The following is a 22,732-nucleotide window of genomic DNA, read 5'->3' as shown; positions in this document are numbered from 1 at the left end:
AATCCTCTAATTTTGTTGTTGATATTTTGTCTAATAGAACCACCCGACTTCCTTCACAGGTATTTGTGTTTTTTTAACCAAGTAAGTTCAGAAGTGGGAATGTTTGTTACTATTTTTCTATTTTTTTTTTTTGTTGTAGATTTGAACGTATGAGCAGAAGTGTGGTTTTGAGACCTCTTGGTGGATCAAATAGCACGTCTTCAGTGTACAATTTCACCTATTTCGGGATTACAGTTGAAGAGAATAACACTCCAATTGCTAGGTGCATGGATCAACCTGCTACACTCTCAGATATTACCATTTGCCGTGTATGTTACATTATAACTTTATATTGAAATAAATATTTTTGTATCTCTGTTGCGTTACTAAATTGCTAACATTATATCATGTTTTTTGTTACAGCTGTGAAACGTAGAATACGTGGTCGCAATATTGAGAAATTTTAGCTACTAATAACAGTGTTTCTAACGAAACACCAAGACTAACCAATTTACGCCTTCAGAAGAATCATGTGTGTTTATTAATCAGTTTATTAAATTCTAATTCATAAGATTTGTAATACTTTATGTTTTATTTTCTATTACGACCAACAAGAATACATTGTTTATTTCTTGCTGCAACTAATAATGTTTACGTGGTCCTAATGTTGATAATAGGAAGACAATACCACAGAGTAAGTTTTGTGTGATGCACATTGTACATGATTATGCATGTTCATTTATAAGATTTCAGTTTTTATTGTTGTGAAAACAATTTAAAATTCTTTTGTGTATTTTGTTGCAGCTAAGAAATGCAGGGTACGTGGCCCTATATCGAGAAGATTTATACAGATCCCATGTGTACGTTTTGTTATTACATGTTTCCTGATATGCGAATTTATAAAAAAATTTACCTTGCTGGGATTGATCCCATTATTACCATTCACACATTTGTGTGCTGAAGTATTTGTTCATTCTTCAACAGTTATAGGAAAAACCTGGTACATCCTCTATGAATAATGTTGACGCATTGTCAAAGTCTAATAAAATATTTGAACATGGACGAATGAGTCAACCTCCGACATCTCCTTTATGGTCAAGTTTTCATAATCCCCATGAACTGAAGTCAAGAAAAGTAAAGGAAAGGATAAAGAACAAGCATCTCCAGAAAAGAGGAATTTGATATCAGATTTTGACAATGTGGTTGAATTTGTGGATTCAGAGTCAAGTGATTCAGATGTTGGAATTGATGATATGTATCATGATGACATGGAAAGGTAATATTGAATCAGAATTTGTGGTGTGGATATATGGATCTTGGTCGTCCGTCAAAGTTGTGCAATAAATGTGGTGCTACTATGTGGAACGAAGAGCGTAATAATAAATCATGTCCGCGTAAGAGCTCACATTTTCTATGTGTTGTCGTAATGGTCAGATACATTTGCCAAAAGAAAGGCCGCCACCAGAACCACTAGCTTCTTTGTTACTTGGTGGTGAGAAATCGAGGGCATTTTAAAACAGTACATAAGAGTGTACAACTGCATGTTCCAATTCACTTCAGCGGTGGTAAGATTGATAACTCAATAAACAGAGGTAGCTCTCTTATTGTTTTCGCTTACAAGGTCAAAAACTATCATTTGGTTGGGTAGTTTAGTACCGTTAGATGGATTCTCACCCAAATTCTGCCAGCTCTACATATACGGACACGCAGAATGAGATTGAGAATAGAATCAATGCAATGGGAGGTGCTTCTGACAATGTTAATCCAGATATTATCGAGGAACTTTTAGGTATGTTAGACAAGAACAATGAGTTAGTCAAAGCTTTTCGCATGGCTCGGAATCGGTGTTTGAAAATGAAGAGCTGGATGAGTTTAAGTTAGTCCTCATATCATCTCAATCTCCTAGCGGTAGACCAAACCACATTACTCCATCTGATGAAGTTGTTGCTTTCATTGTTAGTGATGATACGGATACCGGTGGTTTAGAGACACGATTGTGAATTCCAAACAAGAAGGATTGAAGAGGATATATGAAACAGATCCATATTTCATGCAGTTGCAATATCCACTACTGTTTCCTTGGGGAAACCGAGGGTTATCATAAACGTATACCTCTGATAAGCAATAAATACTCTGAAATAGAGAATTTAGATGATGAAGACCTTGATCCTGACTCAACACAGAGGTGACATGTTTCACTAAGAGAATATTATTGTTACAAGATTATGATACGCACTTCTGAAGGTATTTATAAAAGTAAGCAATGTGATTAAAATATAAAATGCGTAATGGCTATGTGTATATTCTCATCATCGTCTCATTAATTTCAGGTTTAACGCCATACCTTGCAGGACGTTTGTGGCAACAATATGTTGTGGATCAGTTTGCTGTCATTGAACAATATAGATTAGACTGGGTTTCAACGCATCAAACTACCATCCGTGCTGATTTGTATAATTCTGTGCGTGATGCTCTCAGTAAAGGTGACCATGATCCAATGCATGTTGGAAAAGCTGTTATACTGCCTGCTTTCATTTACTGGATCCCAACGATACATGTCTCAATACTTTAAGGATTCCTTGGCGATATGTCGTGCAATTGGTCATCCATCCTTATTTCTCACCATGACTAGCAACTCAAAGTGGCTAGAGATACAAGAAATGCTTAAATTGTTGCCCAATGTTGAATCCTGTTGATGCACCGGATATTGTTTCTCGCTGTGTTTAAACTGAAGCTTGATCAGCTATTAGATTTGATTAAAAAGAAGAACTACTTGGAAAGTGTATAGGAGGTAAAAAAAATTCTGGACACCGCCAATTTTAATTTAATTTTTTTTAATCATATCTACACACATGCATAGATTAAATATTTTATTTACTTATGTTTTGCACAGTTATGCATGTAATTGAATTCCAGAAGTGTGGCTTGCCACACGTGCATATGCTAATCTGGCTGAGCCCTGAAAGCAGACCTAATTCTATTGAAAGGTTGACCGGTTGGTTTTGCTGAAATACCAGATAAGAATTCTGATCCAATAGCATATGAAGCTGTTAAAAACTACATGATGCATGGACCCTGTGGTAAAGACTTATACACATCTCCATGCATGGTTAAAGGAAAATGCATGCGTTATTTCCCAAAGAGGTTCTGAGTAAATAGAATGATACATATGTTCTGTAATAAGTCTATTTTATTATTAATCTCTACGCATGTAATGTTTTGTTTTGCAGGTTTAATGGTAATACCTATTTTGACGATTGTGGTTTTCCTGTTTATCGGAGGCGTAACACCGGTAGAGTTATCAACAAAAAAGGGATCAACCTGACAATCAATATGTAGTTCCATACAATCGAGATCTTCTGTTACGGTTTCAGTGTCATATAAATCTGGAAATTTGCAACAGTTCAAGATCGTTGAAATATCTCTTCAAGTACTGTTTAAAGGGTCATGACACTGCTACAATGTTGTTGAAGAAGAAAAGTAACAAATCAGGGAGTGAACAAACTGCAAGATCCGTGAAGAATTTGGATGAGGTAAAGAATTTTCTTGATGGTAGATATGTTTGTGCATCTGAGGCATCTTGGAGGATTTTTGGGTTTGACATTCACCATCGTTCCCCAAGTGTTGAACGCTTACCAATACATTTGCCCGGTCAGAAGTACTTGAATTTTCAGATTTCTGCAGATTTGGAGAATGTGTGCAATAACGCGACTTCCAAAAAAAGTAAACTAGATGCTTGGTTTGTAGCTAACAGTGAATTTCCACAAGCTCGAAATTTTACGTATTCTGACTTTCCCACCCAGTTTACATGGATAAAGAAAACTGCCTAAATGGAAGCTTAGACAAAGAGGTGATGTGGTTGGGAGGTTAGCAGAGGTTCATGCAACAACTGGTGAATTATTTCACCTTCGAATGTTGTTACTTAGATGTAAAGGTGCTTTATCTTTCACTCAGTTGCGCACTATTGATGGAACTACATATGATACATTTAAGGAAGCATGTGGTGCTCTTGGTCTGTTGAATAATGACAAGCAATGGCATGATGCTTTGAAAGAAAATGCATTGTCAGTTATGCCAATCCAAATTCGGGCTATGTTTGTTAACATACTGGCATATTGTTCGCTGTCTGATCCGCTTGCGCTATGGGAAAAACACTGGCCGGCATTGTCAGATGATGTTCTTTATATCCGGCATAAGATTTTAGATAACATTCATTTAACACTGTCCGAGTATGAAATCCAGAACTATGCTTTAGCAGGTGTGTGATCAGTATTAAATACATTTTATGTTTGTTACTTTGTAGTATTTTTTTATTATTTTTATTTAGATGTCGGATCATTTACCATTTTTTTTGTGCAGAGATTGAAAAGTTGTTAAATGATGTCGGTAAGTCCTTAAGAGATTTCATATGATGCCATTTCCTGACGAACGATTTTTCCACACTTTTGTCAATCGTCTTATTACTGAGGAAACTAGCTACAATAAAGAAGAATTGATACTTAATCATGACAAAGCTCATAAAAAATCTGAACTCAAGGCAGCTGGATGTATATAATGCAGTTGTTGATAATGTAAACAAAAATAAAGGTGAAATGTTTTTTGTTTACGGGAGCGGTGGATGCGGTAAAACGTTTCTTTGGCAAACTCTTTGTTCACGTTTTCGATCAGAAGGAAAGATTGTTCTTCCTGTTGCAGGCTCAGGAATTGTTGCTACACTTCTTTCTGATGGTCGAATAGCTCATTCTAGGTTTAAGATACCTCTTAAATTAGATCAGAATTCTATTGCTGGAATAAAACATGGTACAGACATTGCAAAGTTGATGCAGCACACAAGTCTTATAATATGGGATGAAGCTCCAATGCAGCATCACTATGCAATTAAAGCCGTTGACAGAAGCTTGCGAGACATAATGGTTGTCGTTGATGTAGAATGAGGAAGAAGACCCTTTGGTGGTATTACAGTTGTTTTTGGAGGCGATTTCGACAGATATACCTGTTCTGCCTAAGGCTGGAAGGGCTGAAATGGTAATGCATCATTCAACAAATCCCAGCTTTGGAAATCTTGCAGTGTCTTTCTTCTCAGTCAGAACATGAGATTACATTCAGGTAATTCTGAAGCTAGAAATAAAGTATAGCTGACTTTAGTAAATGGCAACTTGATATTGGAGACAGAAAAGTTGAATGCATTGATACTCATCGTGCAGATGTTGAAACTGAGTTTGTAGTTCCTGATGAATATGTTGTCAAGAGTCCCTTGAAAACTCCCATTAAAACCCTAATTGACATTATATATCCAGATTTTCAGAATAACTTGCATTCACAGGAGTATCTGAGATCGAGATCTATTTTGACTCCAACAAACATTGTAGTTGATGACATCAATGCACAGATTCTTGAAAGAGTTCTGAGTAATATGCATACTTATCTCAGCCAAGATTCAATTGAAGACAGGGGTGTTGACGATAATGACTTTGATTCGTCATTTCCAGTTGAGTATTTGAACTCCATAAATATGCCATGTATGCCTAAACATGAGTTAAAAGTAAAGTTTGGAGCCGTTGTTATGTTGATGAGGAATTTAAATCAGATTATGGGTCTATGCAATGGTACAAGGATGATAGTTACTGGCTGCAAAAAAAACAGTATAGAATGTCAAATTCTCTGTGGATCTCAAGTTGGTACGAAACATCTTATTCCAAGAATCGATATGGTCCCAACAGACACAAATTGGCCATTTGAATTTAAAGAACGTAATTTCCTCTCCAACTATATTTTGCCATGACTGTGAACAATAGCCAAGGTCAATCATTGGACACAGTTGGATTGTATCTTCCTCGGCCCGTATTCTCACATGGTCAGTTATACGTTGCAATATCCCGTGTTACATCTCCAGAAGGACTACATATTCTTATTGATGACGATAATGGGAAAAGCACAAATATAACATCAAATGTTGTGTTTGAAGAAGTTTTCTACAACCTTCCTAAATTGTGATAATATTTGATTTAACTAACTTATTGTAATGGTTTGACCATGAAGATGGTACCACCACAAATATTACATCAAATGTAGTCTATGAAGAAGTATTTTATAACCTACCGAGCATAATGATGATAATGTATCATAGTAGTTATTTGTATTGCACATTTACAATTCTGACTAGGTTATTCATCATTTTATTATAATTGGTAGTACGAGAATTTTTTTTTTGTTATTAAATTAGAATTATATCAGGTCATATTGGTTATTCATTCTCATATAACTACTAAGTAAAAGGCAGATTCTGGAATAGTTTTTTTTATGCATATCAAATTCTCAATATAATTAGTTGTGATATGTTTTATATTGATAAGGAGACATTATGATAATCAGAGAAGATTATGGGATACTAACAATTTGTATTAGATAACTAACTCATATTTAAATATTTGTTTAATATCACATTTATGATACTAATTGAGATTCTATTTTAACACTTTTTTTCCTAGCTAATATTGGTGTAAGCTGTTAGGGATCATCATACAACTTTACTAGATATCTATTGATTGAGATTTTCATGGACTAATTATCAGCCTATCACCTTAACTATAAAGATAGTGTATATCTTTATTAAAAATACAGTCGATTGTCTTCAACGCTCCACACATTCGGATTGTTTTTGCTATATATCCAACTCACAAACTAATTTCAGAGTTTTCAAGTAAATATGGAAGAACATCCAAGTATAATTACAATTCATTACCTATTTGTTAAATGAACATTTAATATACTCTTTTTTGATAACATCTATTAACTTTTTCATTACTCGGATATGCAGGACCATCATCATTTATCCAATCTAGATGGTAATAATACTGCTTGGACTTTGAAGGTCCGTGTGACAAGAATGTGGGTATCAACTAATCGACAAGGTGTCTTAGTCAGGCACAATCTTATTCTATTGGACTGTGAGGTTTGATTGAATAACTATATGACTTATACCACATCTATGATTGTGTTTACCAGTCTCTATCCTAAGATTTTATTTTTTGCAGAATAATCACATACTTGCAATTATTCCACCAGCTCTTTGGAATTTGTTTTACTTTATCATTCATCCTGGCAGATTGTTACGTATCAGAAATGTTAAGGTTCCTCCAGCTGCTAGATTTATGAGGCATGTACGTTCTGCAAATCACACATGTTTCTTCCCATCACTGTGGTGATGTTGGAACCTGAGGAAATTTTGAGTATACCGCGCCATAAATTTGATTTGGTTCATGTGATGCTCCTATATAATTCTCCTCATTGTTCTGCTCCCGATGAGCTTCCTATTTATTCCACTGATATTGCTTATAAAATTTTAGAACAAATTGCTTACAATTTGTTGTGTTTAACTTTAAGTTTATTGTTGTAGATGTTATTGGAATTGTTGAACTCCTGCAACCAGTACAATCTATTATGACAAGATTTGGTGAAAAGGAAGTGTTACGCTTCAGAATTTCAGATGGCGTGTAAGACTCTTCAATAAAATTTTTGACAAATATAAAAATACTATGCCATCCTCCAGTTTTCTTATTTTACGTATTAACACTTTTGAACATCCATAAGTGTTTGACGTTTTATTATATTCGTGTTAGGAGGTCCTTCCAAGTGTGTTTAGCGGTTCTTTGCCAACAAATTTTGAATCATTGTACCAAGTTACCGAAATTGAACCCAAAATTGTGATTCTGGCATCTGTTAGAGTCTTTATGTATCGAGGTTAATATCTTATTTTTTATATTAAAAACCTTTAAAATTGTAAGCGTTCTCATAGGTTATACAATTCGTTCTAGCTCTTAAATAATAAATATTTTTCGCTCTTGAAAACAGGAAGAGCGCAGATCAGCAATATTCCGTCAACAAAGGTTTTTGTCAATCTTGATTATCCTGATGTCTTATATTTGAGGCAGAGGTAACTAAATATAAATTATATATTTTTGAATTTTACATCATTTTTTTCATATAAACGCTTATAAGTTTTACATACTTTGCAATATAGGTTGATGGACATTTGACAAATCCAAATATGACGCTGCAGAACCATTCCCGTCAACGAAACTTGAAGACAATTTTTTTTTCTGCATTTCTATTAAACTTCTTGATTCAACCGCATTGTCGTATTTGTTTTGATTAAACTTATTTACCACGCTATGGATTATTTTTTAATTTCTCTGTAAATCATAATTATGCCAGTATTTGTCTTTATTAAATGTTCGAACAATTTTGATCACATTATCTCAACTCAACAGTTTAAATAAATACGTTAATTTAATATGTATATTCTAAAGTTTTGAAAAAAGATGTTATATATAATTCCATTTCGAAAAAATCAAACAGATTATGTTATAAATATTCATACCATTTTCATATCTTATTCATATTTTTAAATGAATTAGAGAAACAGACAGAGTAATGAAAAAAATATACAAGTTAATAAAAAAGGGATCAATAAGACTTTGATTGTGATGATTGGATTAATTTAACTGATTAACCTTAATTAATTAATTAACTCAAAATTTAAAATACAATATTCCGTTACATCTAAATTGTACCTATATATTCAAAAATTATATTGAATAGATAGGAAGATAATTGATGATTAATGACCTAATCATTGAGGATTATATTGTTGTCGGTCTTCATCTTACATATTTTTAAAAAAATATCAATTATCATCAACTTACCAGATTGAATAAGATAATTGATGAATAATTAGAGAATCAATCAAAACCATATTGTTGGCAGTCTTTATCATACAGTTAAAATAGAGTATCAATTAGCATCAATTTACCAGTTTGAATATATCATTGAGATAAAATAGAGTATCATAACCTATCAAGTTGCATATATCATTTGCAAATGCATTTTATTTTAATGCCTTGAGATAAACATCAAACATACTCTGACACTAAAAATAAAACTTTAGGTTTCCTCTCTATTTGTTCTCTCTAAAAACATCATTGATTGGTACGAACTGATATAATATGTTATCATTATTTCTTCATCGTGCATGCTGTCATTTTTTGTTAATATTTTGAAGTTTTTAATTCCTCAATTGTTAATGCTTGACACTTTGTTTAATTGACTTGAACAAAAGCTTCAATGAAATCTGCAGTATTCAATCTTATTGAAGACCTTGATCAATCGACTACCAATTGGAAGATTAAGGCTAGAGTAACTAGGATGTGGACCAGCGTTAGCTCTGAGAATGGATCAGTCAAAGGATATAATGTCATTCTGCTTGATGATGATGTAAGTCTTATGTTGTAAAAATTTTTAATGGTATTACGTAAAATCCTACATTCTTTTGTATACCAAATGTAACATCCTCTTTTGTTTTAGAATAATCACGTCTATGCATTTGCTTATCCCAATATTTGGAATGGGTTCAAAACTCCTGTGATTGAAGGAGGCGTTTATGTTTTTGACCAATTTTCTGTGAAAGCTGCTGTCGGTAATCTGAAGCCTGTACAAACTGATATCTGCATCAGATTTTCATAATATACTACGATCACTGCTGCTGAAGACGATGGCATGATTCCTGCCTACAAATTCGAATTTCTGGATTTAGGTGATCTTTTTGCTGAGGCCAGCAAATATCAGCCACAACAACAGCCTGAATTTGCTATAGGTGACCTTAATATAATACTCTTTTGGTATAGATTATTAGTTTTTTTAAATGCGTTCCTTAATATTTCACTGCATTTTATCTTTGACCAAATCAAATATATTGCTCTGTTTAATTTAGATGTAATTGGAGTTATTGAGGATTTTGAACCTCTAACGAAACTTGACACAAAATTTGGCATGCGAGACATTGTCAAATTCAGGATTTGTGATTCCAGGTTTGTCGAATGTAATAATATTTATACTGTAATTATAATTATTTTCTGAGTCTGTCTCTAATGTGGAAGTTGTATATCCTGAAATATATGTTATTTTTTCAATATAGTAATCAGCATAAAGTAAGTGTTTGGGGAGATCTTGCTGTGTTTGCCAATAACATTTATACTAAGGAATTCCAGTCTCCGGTAATTACAATAATAACGAGCACAAAAGTTACAACTTTCATGAGTAAGTTCTCTTTAACTACTTAGTATAAATGACCTTGACATTATACAACAAATTACTGAACTATATTGCTTTGATTTAGATACTGTGCAGATTGGTACTTTGCCATCTTCAAAATTGTACCTCAACCTAGATGATGAATCCGTGACTGATATGAGGATGAGGTAGTACGATTAAGAAATATATTAATTACATAATTACAGCACGTTTGCATGTTTAATAACAGTTGATAGGAGGCTGAGTTAATAAACATCAATGTTTACCTTTGTAGGTTGAAGGAGGAGGGATATTTATCAAAGAGAGAAAAATATCTTAAGGCGGCAAAATCTGAATTTGTTCAACCCTTTATGGAACGAATGACATTAAAGGATCTCAATGAAAATCTGACATATGATGACTTGAAGGTTTTATAACCTTTACAAAATTTGCACGACACAACCATATTGAATATGATTTATTTTTAAATCTGAACCTTTTTCACTTCAAACAGAAGAGGATATACACCACGTTCTCAGTTGTTAAGGTGGATGAGGATGTAGCATGGTGGTTTTACAGTTGTAACAAATGTCAACAAGAGGTTGAGCGGCTTGACAGGAGATTTCGATATAATAATTGTCCTCGCATAATTCCGGTTGCCCCTAAAAGGTATATCAAATTAGAGTTATATTAAAATTTATTAAGTTTTAGTCTATATTAAAGTCAACTTTCAATAGTTATCACAAAATTCCTTATAAATTCAGGTTTCGTATCATGGTCCTTGCCGAAGATGATACATTTTCATGTAATATTATGCTCATGGGCCGAGCTGCTAGAAGGATTGTTGGCACAAGTGCAGCAAAAGCGTATAATGATTTTGAGAAGGTATAAATTCATTACAACGAAGCAGATCCAATGAAATGTTCTAAATTGTTAATTAAAGTGTTTAACAATTATTACATTGTATCAGGCTCCTGAAGAAGTCCTTCCTCGGGTACTTAAAGATTTGGTTGGAAAGGAAGTCATTGTCATTATTCAATTGAACAAAGCAAATGTAACTGAGGATAGTACCATATTTGATGCAAATGACATATTTGACACGACTACGCAGAGTCCAAGTCCATCTAAATCTGCACATATATCAGAATCTTCCTCCATCAACTTTTCCGTTAATGTAATTTTGGTTTTTATATGTTATAATACTCGAATCATTATAATTTTATAACTTTTAGTCTTCCAATAAATCTTTACAAATCGTAATTGTTTTTGTGTTAGTCCGTCGATCTTGATGCCATTGATCATACTCCGGGCTCTGCAAAATCAGTTACCAAAAAAATTTAAAAGGTAAGATACATTTATGCATTGTATTTTATTTTTTTGCATTTAATCACTTACATTCCGTTCATTAATTATCATCATATTAATTATCTATATTCTATTAATTTTTTCTGTTGATTTGGTCATATTCTAAGAATTTTTAATTTGTTAAAATTTGCAGGAGAAGTAATACAGCAGTTAAGCACTCAATTATTTTGCTCGATGTTATGTACGAAAGATGGATTGGATTGGTGTTTAGCATTTCTGAATTTCGTTTTAAATAATCATCATTTTCAAGTTGTTCATCTTTTATTTGGCATGGATGCAACATTTGTGTTGGCAATCCAATTTCCTCAGTTTTTAATTATTAAATTTCCTTATCACATTGAACTGTAAATTTGGGTTGCTGATGTTGAAAGTTTATTTTTCCTATTTGAATCAATGAAGAATGTGTATTGGTTGTTTTTGTCGTTTATTTCGTACTATTATCAAATTGCGTTATTGATATTTAATACAATTCTTATGGGGACACCAAAGTTTAGTAAGCAGTTTTTAGTTATAACTGATTCTATTAAGTATTATAGTATAAGTATAACTGTTTTAAGTTAGTTTTTTTCAAGTCACAAATTGGTAGCCATTCCCCAATAGTCACATCTTTCCATTGTATTTTGTATTTATAGAAGTATGTCATTACATTTGAGATTAGTTAGTCTGTCAACCTTTGATTGAACCCAAAGAAATACGTAAATCATGGAACATGTTGAACGTGTATGGCAATTCCCTGCTCAAGGTTGGATGAAGATAAATGTTCACAGTGAGTTTATTCAGAATGCTCCTGAAGGTCAGAATAGAAATGGCATTGGCGTTGTTGTGAGAGATTCAAATGGCCTTCTTATTCGATTAACATATGGCACCATTCTGGGCTTAACTAATCTTAATAGTGCCTTATGGGCTGTTTTGATAGGAATGCGTAGAGCATTTCAAGACCAGTACGAACGTGTTATCATTGAGACTGATAATATCCAGGCTTACCGTGAATGCAAGTATTATAGAGAGGATGGAATAACACCACATACTAGGAGTACATTCAGATGTATCCTTTCACGTCTTAATGATCATAACATTCGTTATGAAATTAATTTGGTACATCCGCAGAGGAACTCTGTAGCAAGACGTCTGACATCAATTGGTAGACAAAATCTGCACGATTTGCAGACATTGGACCGGCCTGTTGACAACATTCAAGAATTTCTTAATATGGATTTAGGTCTTGGCCCTCCACAAGCACGATTTCAGGATGTTGAGATTAATGACCCTGAACCTGTTCAAGATGGACAGGTTGTGAATTTCTAAGCATGTTCAATAGTTTGTGATTATTCCTGTTAAGTATGTATATGTGAATATGTAACAAATTTGTACAGTTTGGTTATATATATGAATGCAAATATTTATCTTAATTATGAAAAATGTTTTTTGTAAAAGATAATAATTTGATGTTACATGCATTGTCCATCACTAAATTTGACCCATATCTATAAAGTTGTATCTTTCTTACTTACACGTTTATCAATTCGAGTCATAATGATGTAGTATTCATTTCCAATAATCCAAGAAACCCCCATTGTTACTTTACATTTTTTCTAAATTTACATACTTTTAAACAATTACAAAGTAGAGAAGGAAATGAAAAGGTTTTATTCACATTCAATTCAGTTAACTCCAGTATTTGGAATACATAAAGCATCTTATTTTCTCACAAACTTGCTCAGCTCCAAGTGTGCTATCAATTACATATATAATATTTGTAGAACGTTTCCTTATTTATAGACCTTATCACAATCAGTTAAAATTCTATTTTTCTTCATTGCACAAAATACTCTCTTCGGTTCATCATGCCAAACTTTAACATTTTCACCGTCAATACTGACATTATGTCTATATTGTTTGGCTTCTTAATACACGATCTTGATAGCTTTCAGATGTTCGGAAAGTTTCTGATGGCCTACTATACCAAATCTAGCCGAATACAAGTTAAGGAGATGTTGCAGAAGCTCAACTGGGATGCTCTATACCAGTACCATAATCATTATCTAGAAGTTCGGCGTGACCAATTCCATGGTTTCATTCTTTTTGCCATTTCTCTGGAAGTTGAGCAAGCTATGTTTTATAACTCGGTTCGAATGCTTTTCATGTGCAACGATGTGGATCATAATCTTCAAACTCTCTCTTTTCTCTCCATTAATCATTTCCCATCTTATTTTTGTTATGTGTTTTTTAGAGCAGTTTACAGACCATATGAAAGAGATCAGGTTGTTGAAGAAATGTCTCATATTCTTACAATCCTTGATCTTAGATCGAAGTTATTAGACATTGTTCATTTGCTTGAAGATATATACTGTAACATATCGGACGTAGATAATCTACTTCCTGTTTCTAAATTTTGTCCAAATGCTATAAATAAAGACCCGATCAACAGGATTGAAGGGAATCCTTTTGGTGAAGAGCTTTGGTATTCACTTTGTGAGTTGACTGTTAAGGAGAAGTACAGTGAAGAAGGTGATTTCTATCATGCACGCTTAACTATGTCACATATCTGGAATTCAAGTTGTGGTCATTGTAAAGTGCAACTACTTTTGTTCAAGATTTTGCTCGGTGATGTTTGTGATTGATCTGTTGCACTTTTATTTAATTTTAGTACAAAATTAAAACCTTTGGTAGTTGAACTTATGTTATTTCTAGCCTTGATAATGAGTGCTCTATTGTTGTTATGTCCTTTTGTTTAAAGTTACATGACAATGATCTGTAATATATATGTTTTGAACATGGAAATGACATTATTGTGGTATATATTCCAAGATAGATTGTATGACATAATCTTTTGTTATAAAAAATAAGAATATGATAAATACAACAATTATATAAGTAAAGATTTTGTGATGTCACTTCCACAATTAAAATATTGATCAGACTACATAATTTGCCCTTTTTGTGGAGAACTTGGGATTATGCCATATTAAAATAACCTTATAGTTATTTGACGTGAATAGTTGGAAAACTTCATTGACTAAAAGTATCCCTGATTTGTAGCTAATGATGTACTAAAACGATACCAAACCCATAGTAATGTCTAACAAATCAAGTGTAACTGAACAAATTTAAAATATACAAAATGGTGTATTTTTATGCCATGAATTTATGTTATGATTAGGTAAGTACCTTAATTGAAGTATGGAAGAAATCAGTACATATGCCCAATGGCGTGTGTACCCAATAGTTATCACATAATATTTAAATCCAGTAATAGCCAGTCATACAAATCTCATTATGTATGCATTGCGTCTACGAATTAAATCCATGCCATAACAATTGGCTAAAGTATGAACATTACATGTCTTGAAACCGAGAGTATAAGTTACAAACATTATAAATGCTGATTAAATGCAAGCATAATAATGAGATGTATTCAGACCAATTCCTCTCCATTGCATTATCCCTGAAGTGTTTCCTGGTCATTCTCTGCATCAAGAGAAAGATCATTTCAAGATTTAGATGTGTGTGAAAGAATGTAGTCAAACAATCATGTTTTAATCAAGTAAAAAAAAGTTATGTAAGGTAAGCAATTATTGTCAATTAATATGACCATATTATATTACAATTTTGTTATTAGTAGAGTTCTCACCAGCCTCTGGGGTCTGATCTTCAAACAACTTCTGCACTCCATCTTTGTCAAAAATGAAAGCATCAAACCGACCAGCTTCCCAGTTTGTGAACACTATAAAATCTCCCATATTGAGGCTAAGTTTTGGTGGAATTTTATAGAGACCAAAGAACCGCTTCTCATAATCGGAAAAATAACCTGTAAACATTGTATCCAAAGGGAAACAGTATAGAACAACTTCTGGGATATGCTTGCCATATTGTGCTACAAAAGGATATGGAATATCCTGCAATAGGAGTTAGATCAAATTAATCCTATGTTTTTATATTTTGTAAAAAAAAGCACATTTGCATAACATATTACAAGTTAATGAGAAAATAACTTACAACTATGCCATCATAGATTGTTTTCTCAGTAGCTTTAACTAGAATTTTAACTCCAGCTCCAGCAACATTGGCTGATCATGTGTATTAAACAGTATAATAATGATAATGACTTAAGATCGGCTTTCCAATGTGTAACCAAATATTGAAGAGCATACGACAGTATTACCTCTCTTTGCCGCATAGAAATTTGGATCTTCAGGCTTGACATAGTTTATCTCACACCCAGTCTTATCAAATATGTGACCCCAGTAATTTCCTGAAGATTCAAAACAGAGAAGAAGCTTACAAGCACTTCCTTTTGGGTAAACTTGGATGAGTTCCCCAAGTACAATTAGGTTGCCACTCTTATTATCATAAGTGAAATCTAGCTTCTCGCCATTTGGTAGCATTATGTGTCCAGTAACAGCAAGTTTGCCACCATATTGATTAACAATAGTGGCTGGTAATTTCTGCAACCGTAAATAAAGAGTCTTTCAATAATTCAATTAACAAGCACGATCACATATTCACACAAAATATAAAGTTATTTACCAATTCAAGCATAGTTGGATCAAACGGAACTATGAATGATGGAATATTCATAGGGTCAGAGGTAGTATGCTGCGTTTGAATAATAAAAATAGTTATTATTATCAACTACATAAATATTATAATATTCCAATTAGTAAAACATGTTGAGTTCAACAAAAATCAGTTCAATGAATGGCTAAGTCGAGGCAGTCATGGGGGATACGGTTAGAAATCAAAAAACCAGACTCAACATTGTTTAATGACTGTCCCGGGACATAACAGCTTTAGACAAAAATCACAACAATCCCTTCCAGACAAAACGTATTGTGACTATCAACCAGGTACTTAAAACATTTACAAGGTTTTTTGCACCATGTAAGTCAATATACAGATGGCAATACTTTTTCATTGCAACATAATAGATTAGAAATCAATATACATATGTGTAATATGCTACTGACTTTCCCAACACATAACCAACTATCCCAAGATCACAACATACACTTCGACCAAGAACGGTTTCATTGTATAAACCACATACTTAAACACTTTACAATGATTTTGCAACATATAAGTCAATATATAATATGGCAATAATGTATACAAAAATACCCAATATGAATCAATACATAATCTTTTCATCAGATTACAATGACAAATCTATTTAATGTCAATAACTAATTTCATAGCACCATGAATGTAGACTATTCAGAATACTTATATGTAAACAGAGATAAGCAAGATTGATCAAATCAAATTCAATTAACATAAAACGTAGATTTATCTACATTCATCAGATTACTAATTGAATGACAGAGTATACATACCTCCATGACTTGAGTAGAATGATAAAAATCAAAAGTCCCCTGACGATTGTTTGTGTCGAGTTTGGAGTTTTGTTCGGTGTTAGTATTGATGAGAATGGTCTTTTGCATGCAGGGTTTATTTTGATCCAGTGAACAAAAGTCAATCAACACGGTTCTCTATGTGTAATTACAATAACTGCTTATTTAATGGAAAAGATGTAATAAAATTTACATGTTAGGTACATAATTATGAATATTAAGTAATATTACATATCTTAAGTATGCATTCAAATTACGTATTTGAAAAAAAAAAAAAAATTACAAACTTACAATCGAGAAGAATGTTAAGTTATTTTATTTTTCCAATATTAAAATTTAAGTTAGAAAACATTATGCCGCAGTTTTAACAAAATTGTACTATAAAATATTTTTGAATAATTTTGAAGAAGTTTATTTGTCTGAATATGCCCAGAATACGGATTATAAAATTACTATTTATATTATTAAAATACACAGCACTAATAATTTTTTTAATAGATTATGTGTCATATTTTTTATACATGTTCTCTCATATCTTCATGTATAAGCATTCAATAGTTTAAAAAAAGTATTTGGTATGTTTTGTAAATTTTTGGAGGTGTATTATATATGTTACTGTAATAAAATGTTTTGTAATTGTAATTTGAATTAAAATAATAATAGGCTTATAGACTTATTATATTTATGTCTAAAGTTATGACGAAGAAAGTAATTCGAACAATCGTTATAAAATGTCTATTAATTATTAAACATGTCAGCTACTGAATATAATAAATATATTTATTATTGATTTTATTGTATTAGTTTTATAACCCTATGGTAAAGGCTTAAATTTAATACAAAAACATTTGATTTTGAAACATTAAGACTTATTCCAGCTAATTTATCACAAAGTATTTTCTTATGAACGTTTAGTTTTGTATTTTACGCTATAATATCATCACAGGGGAAAATTTCTAATAACCGTTGTATTTAATAGATTATGTCTTTTTTTGGAATCCATGTTTAGTCATCTTCCCATGAAAAATTTGCAATAGATATTCCATTTGTTGTTCCAATATTTTTTCACATTCATACAGTTTGGAAGAGAATTCAATATAAAATAAACTATTGCAATATCATATTTAATGAGAATAAATATTTCCATTGATCAAGATAATATCGTCATACTTATTCCAACCGGATCGAGATAATTAATTTCAAATTATATTCTTTTGAGGTTTTAAAATTGCTTATGTAGGAAATGATAACTGTAAGTATAATTTGTTAAAAGAAATTAACAAATAGTTTTTCATAATTAATGTAACAATCCAGTTTAGGTGTGGGGAAATTATAACACCCATGAAATAATTAATGTACAAACTTACATTTCAGAAGAATATTTATTATATTTTTTCAAATAAAAAAATTAATTTGTAAAATATTATGCCAAAGTTTGAACAGAATAATACTACAAATTATTTTTCCTATATTTCAAATAGTTTATTTGTCCGAATATGTTGTTCGTTAGATTATAAATTTTACTATTTATATAAGATAATTAATTTATAAATAGTTTTGCATGAGGTTTTATATTAGGCAATTCACGCTAATATATCATCAAAATACATAAAACTAATAACGATTGATTTTAATAGATTGTATGTCATATTTTTATACATGTTCTCTCATATTTCCATGTAAAATTTGTAATAGTTTTCAAAATACATTTGATATCTGCTAAGATTTTATGGACCTTTATTAAATATCTTTTTGCAATAATATGGTTTGTAATTGTAGTTGGAATAAAAATAATAGTAGACTTATAAAGAAAATAGATATTTCAAAAAAGTTTTGACGAACAAAGTAATTCGAACAATTGTTATCAAATGTTGGGTAAATATTAAAAATCACAACTACAGATAAGAATAAATGTCTTTATTATTTATTATAGTGTATTATTTTTTAACCGCATGCTACAGTCTTAAAAAAAATATATGACATTTTCAAAAATTATGACTTATTTGTACTATTTTTTTAAAAATTTAGTTGTTATGAACTTTTATATTTCTATTTTACGCCATACTATCATCACAATTAAAATTAATAATACCCATAATTCGTCACAATTAACGTATGAATCGAGTTTTTATGTACGAAAATGATAATTCCCATGAAATAATTTATGTGAATATTGTATAAGACAATTTAACCTACATTTAAGGTCATGTTGATATCACGTTAACTTACTAAAATTTTTAGCAGAATATTGCATTTGTAATGGAGAAGTAAAATCCTAACAAACTCTTATCTAAAGATCACGCCAACTATGTTAACATCAATCATTTACCTAAATCCATGGCTGACGTACTAATCCTCATATATATATATATAGTTTTCATGTGTTATATGAATATCATAAAGTAATAACCCTTTAAGAAAAAAAATTTGTTAGTTAACCTTTTGTGATTGATGTCATGGAAGACAACCTTGCATTGGTTAATAGCACTAGGACTAATTGGAGGGTTCGTGTACGTATTACTAGGATGTGGCCTTCATTTTCTCGCACTCAACAATTTCGAGATGTTAATCTAATTGTGCTTGATTCAGAGGTAATGTCTTGCGCTTTGTGTAGTAGTAGTATATGATTATTGTTTGTATAGAACATTTTCCAATGAGCTTTTGTTATGCAAGATTGTCATGTCTTTGCATTTGTAAATCGTGTGATTTGGCATGATGTTAGCAATATCATACTTGAAGGAAACATATATGCTATTCATAATTTTGTAGTAATGGAGCCTGCAGGACTTATGAGGCCTGTATCTACTGATAAGATAATTGTTTTTTCACATGATACCATTGTTCATCCTATTCCGTTTGAAGTAAATACCATTCCAAGGCACAAGTTTGAGCTTAAAACCATTCCTGAGATTTCTGATCTTGTAATGGCACTCTCTCAACATGTGCTTCCTGTACATGCTATAGGTATTTTTGAATATTATCACATATATTTTTTTAATTTAAATCATGATTGAAAAAACCTAAATAGTAACTATTTAGTAGATATTGTTGGCATGCCTCAGAATATTGATCCAATAAAGCAAGTTTATACACGATTTGGTGAGAAAAAGTTTCTTCGATTTGAGTTATTTGATGGCAGGTAAGACCATCATTTCAGTAATAAATGTAGTGTCGCTCAGTGTTGAACAATGTTTATCTGATAGTCTCATTATCTTTCTTTCCATTTCAGCAACGTTGTTAAGATTTTTGCTTGGGATGAATTTACTGTTGATGTAGCAAATGCACTTCAGGGATATGTTGGGTATCCTCCAATTGTTATCTTGACAACCATGAGGCCACTAATCCACAATGGTTCCATTTTCGGCTAATCTACATATCTTTACTACAAAATATAATAATTTTTCATTGTGTCAACTAAAGCTTATCGCTGAATTGCTTCTAACAGGTTCACTGCAGATAAGAAGTTCATCATGTTCGCGGATTTATTTCAATATTAATCATCCTGCTATTGAAGTATTGAGGTAAATGTATCAACACTCTTTCAGAGATGTCAATTATTAGTATATATGCGTCATTAACATTAATTTGAGAGGTATAAATTCTAATGAACATTCCTTGCACTATTGTGTTTACAGGATACTTGCTGGATTGGTCTAAATAAATGGCTATTCGCGTGAAGTTTTACATATGGCATTGCAATGTTTTAATGTTTGCTATTTTGCATTATAATAGCTTAATATGAATTTAAAGAGGATTGTTTTGAAAACTTAAGTATTTAGCCAATATTTCTTTTCTGAATATTGAGTTGTATGGATGTTTTATTCAATCTGTTATATGTCACTGCCAATTTTAATGTTATCTTATGACATGTTATAAATCTATAAACCATCTATGTTGTTATGTAGTCATAATTTAAGTAGAAATCCAATAAAGCTATGATGTTACCATGAAACAATATGTAATCCAACAATGATATCATTTGATTATAGATAACAACAATGTTAACTTTGATCCAATAATGCTACAAACACTGTTTCCAGAATAACAACTTTGTTACTAATTTATACTGAACCTGATTACAGAATAATATACTAAAATTCTTCTAATAATCAAATGAATTTTATCATATATTGCGACTATAATCATCCATTAATATGCGAATTCTACCAATTGACTCAATCAACTTATCAGCCTGAGCATTGAAATTATCAAGATCTTCCTTCCACCCGTCGTCAAACTTTTGAAAGGCATTCATCATTTCTGCAGCAGTCAATTTCAAGGTTGTCTCATGTCCACGCAGAGATGAAGACGTATCACTTAGGAATTTTGGTTGATTTTTTATATATGATGTTGGTATTTCTTCATTGCTTTGGGATGATTCTCCACGCTTTTTTCTTGATCTATTCTGCAAAATATCTTTTATGTTACTGTAAAGGAGAGATGTAAAATTAATAAAGACAGTTACTAAGCATTGGTAAAACATTAAAATATATAAACATATACACAATACTTGATCTGTTCTTCCAGGCCAACCGAGCGAGCAAACAAATCTGATTGCCTACTTTCCATGGATGCATACAACTCTGAGAAGAAAACATTTGCGTCTTCCAAATCAGTGTTGAAATCTGTGCAAGTGACAACCAATGTCTGCAACTCTTGCATTGCCACATTTTGCATCCCTGACCATCGTTTCCTCTTTGCGCTGGATGAACCCATTTCTGATCCGCCAATAATTATTTTTTCCTCTGTGTTTGTTTGTATGTTTGAGGTGAGTACAATAACCCTTATATAAGCACATAAAATGTAGCAGTTTCCATGTTGTAGAATGTGCAGTTAAGTACCCGCAAGTTAGTTACCATAAAATGTGGTAAGTGCAGGTAACTTCCACCATATTTAGCAGCAAAAAAGTCATGTCCAAAATCTCCTATTACTTCTTCTAAAAATTAATTGCCACATATGTGTAATTAAATTCCAACAAAACCTTCCCGAATCAAATAAGTAGTTACACAACCATAATAAAGTAACATGTTAGAAAAACATGATGAGAACGAGAAGCAGTAGTCTGAGACATTAACAGAACTGAAAAAACATAGTCTTAAAGCTGCTTATATGGGAAAAACATCTCAAGGCCTGTGTGGGAAAGTCACCAGAAAAACTACAGCCTGTTCTTCTTCCAACAATTGAAATACAACTGTTTCATGTAATGAGATCTCATTTTCTCTAACAAACTGATTCCAGCCACTTGAAAACCTAAACATCTTCCCCGATTTGACGACACCGACATACCAACTCCCGGCAGCAGTTCTCAAATTTACCATGTCACCAGCTATCCATTGTCCATTTGGTGATTCAATGTAGCTTGGGATATACTACAATACATATGTAAAAAATAAGTACAAGTCAAAGTATTAAAAAAAAGGGCAACTTTGTTATAAAATTTAATAAAATATTTTCGTACCACTCCATGAGATGTGTTGTCCACATTGGATGCTGTCATGACAAGTGTAAAAGTCATGTTCTCATTGTTGTGAACATCAACTTCCAGGTTAACAGGAAGTTGAACAGGTTCATCAGCAATCTCCATCTCTGACTCTTTAGTATAAATAACATTAAATTCAAAAAAGAACAAATTTGTAAGTTTAAAATTAATTACATGCTTTGTATAGTATATATAACCTGAACTTTGGGAATCTTGGTCAAACATCATTACTTCCACATTTGATGTATCAAATATCATAACAAAAAAATTTCCTTCACCAAAGTATGTAAACAAAACTTTGTCAGTCTCGCTCAAACCATATTCTCGCACAAGATCGTCAAGGCCATACATCTTTCTCTCAGTTTTGGAACACGTTCCTTCATATCGACTTCCATTTCTCATGTAGAACTGGACTTTAGGTGGTAGCAGCTTCCCAAAGGCTCTCCAGAAGTGTGCAGGAATTGGCTATCAAAGATCAAAGATTAATAAA

At 32.0% G+C, this 22,732-nt stretch overlaps 2 protein-coding genes and 1 long non-coding RNA gene across 3 annotated transcripts; all 3 read left to right on the top strand.

Annotated features, from left to right (window-relative positions):
* The first annotated feature begins 5,069 nt into the window (after window positions 1-5,069).
* LOC141679370 (uncharacterized) lies at window positions 5,070-5,761 on the top strand. The gene is made up of 2 exons (XM_074485871.1): window positions 5,070-5,085; window positions 5,184-5,761. The coding sequence occupies exons 1-2, from the start codon at window positions 5,070-5,072 to the stop codon at window positions 5,759-5,761; spliced, it is 594 nt and encodes a 197-aa protein (XP_074341972.1).
* Window positions 5,762-7,621: 1,860 nt separating this feature from the next.
* Window positions 7,622-8,049, top strand: LOC141678040 (uncharacterized). The gene is made up of 3 exons (XR_012557600.1): window positions 7,622-7,719; window positions 7,831-7,912; window positions 8,000-8,049. It is a non-coding gene; the product is annotated as an uncharacterized LOC141678040 (long non-coding RNA).
* A 1,053-nt stretch (window positions 8,050-9,102) lies between these two features.
* LOC141679369 (uncharacterized) lies at window positions 9,103-11,554 on the top strand. Its single transcript, XM_074485870.1, has 11 exons — window positions 9,103-9,252; window positions 9,343-9,454; window positions 9,572-9,631; window positions 9,749-9,845; window positions 9,953-10,031; window positions 10,165-10,235; window positions 10,343-10,475; window positions 10,562-10,716; window positions 10,812-10,932; window positions 11,018-11,221; window positions 11,546-11,554. The coding sequence occupies exons 1-11, from the start codon at window positions 9,103-9,105 to the stop codon at window positions 11,552-11,554; spliced, it is 1,191 nt and encodes a 396-aa protein (XP_074341971.1).
* The last annotated feature ends 11,178 nt before the right edge of the window (window positions 11,555-22,732 follow it).

The sequence above is a fragment of the Apium graveolens genome, chromosome 8 (genome assembly GCF_009905375.1).
Source record: "Apium graveolens cultivar Ventura chromosome 8, ASM990537v1, whole genome shotgun sequence".
Taxonomy (NCBI): domain Eukaryota; kingdom Viridiplantae; phylum Streptophyta; class Magnoliopsida; order Apiales; family Apiaceae; genus Apium; species Apium graveolens.
Note: the sequence above shows the minus strand (reverse complement) of the source record. Positions and strands in the feature narration are given on the sequence as shown.

Bases quoted from the DNA above. Each gene is read 5' to 3' on its own strand.
- LOC141679369 (XM_074485870.1), top strand. From the start codon at position 9,103: ATGAAATCTGCAGTATTCAATCTTATTGAAGACCTTGATCAATCGACT. The intron at 10,476-10,561 runs GTTTTATAACCT...CACTTCAAACAG, and splicing joins TGACATATGATGACTTGAAG to AAGAGGATATACACCACGTT. The intron at 10,717-10,811 runs GTATATCAAATT...TTATAAATTCAG, and splicing joins ATTCCGGTTGCCCCTAAAAG to GTTTCGTATCATGGTCCTTG.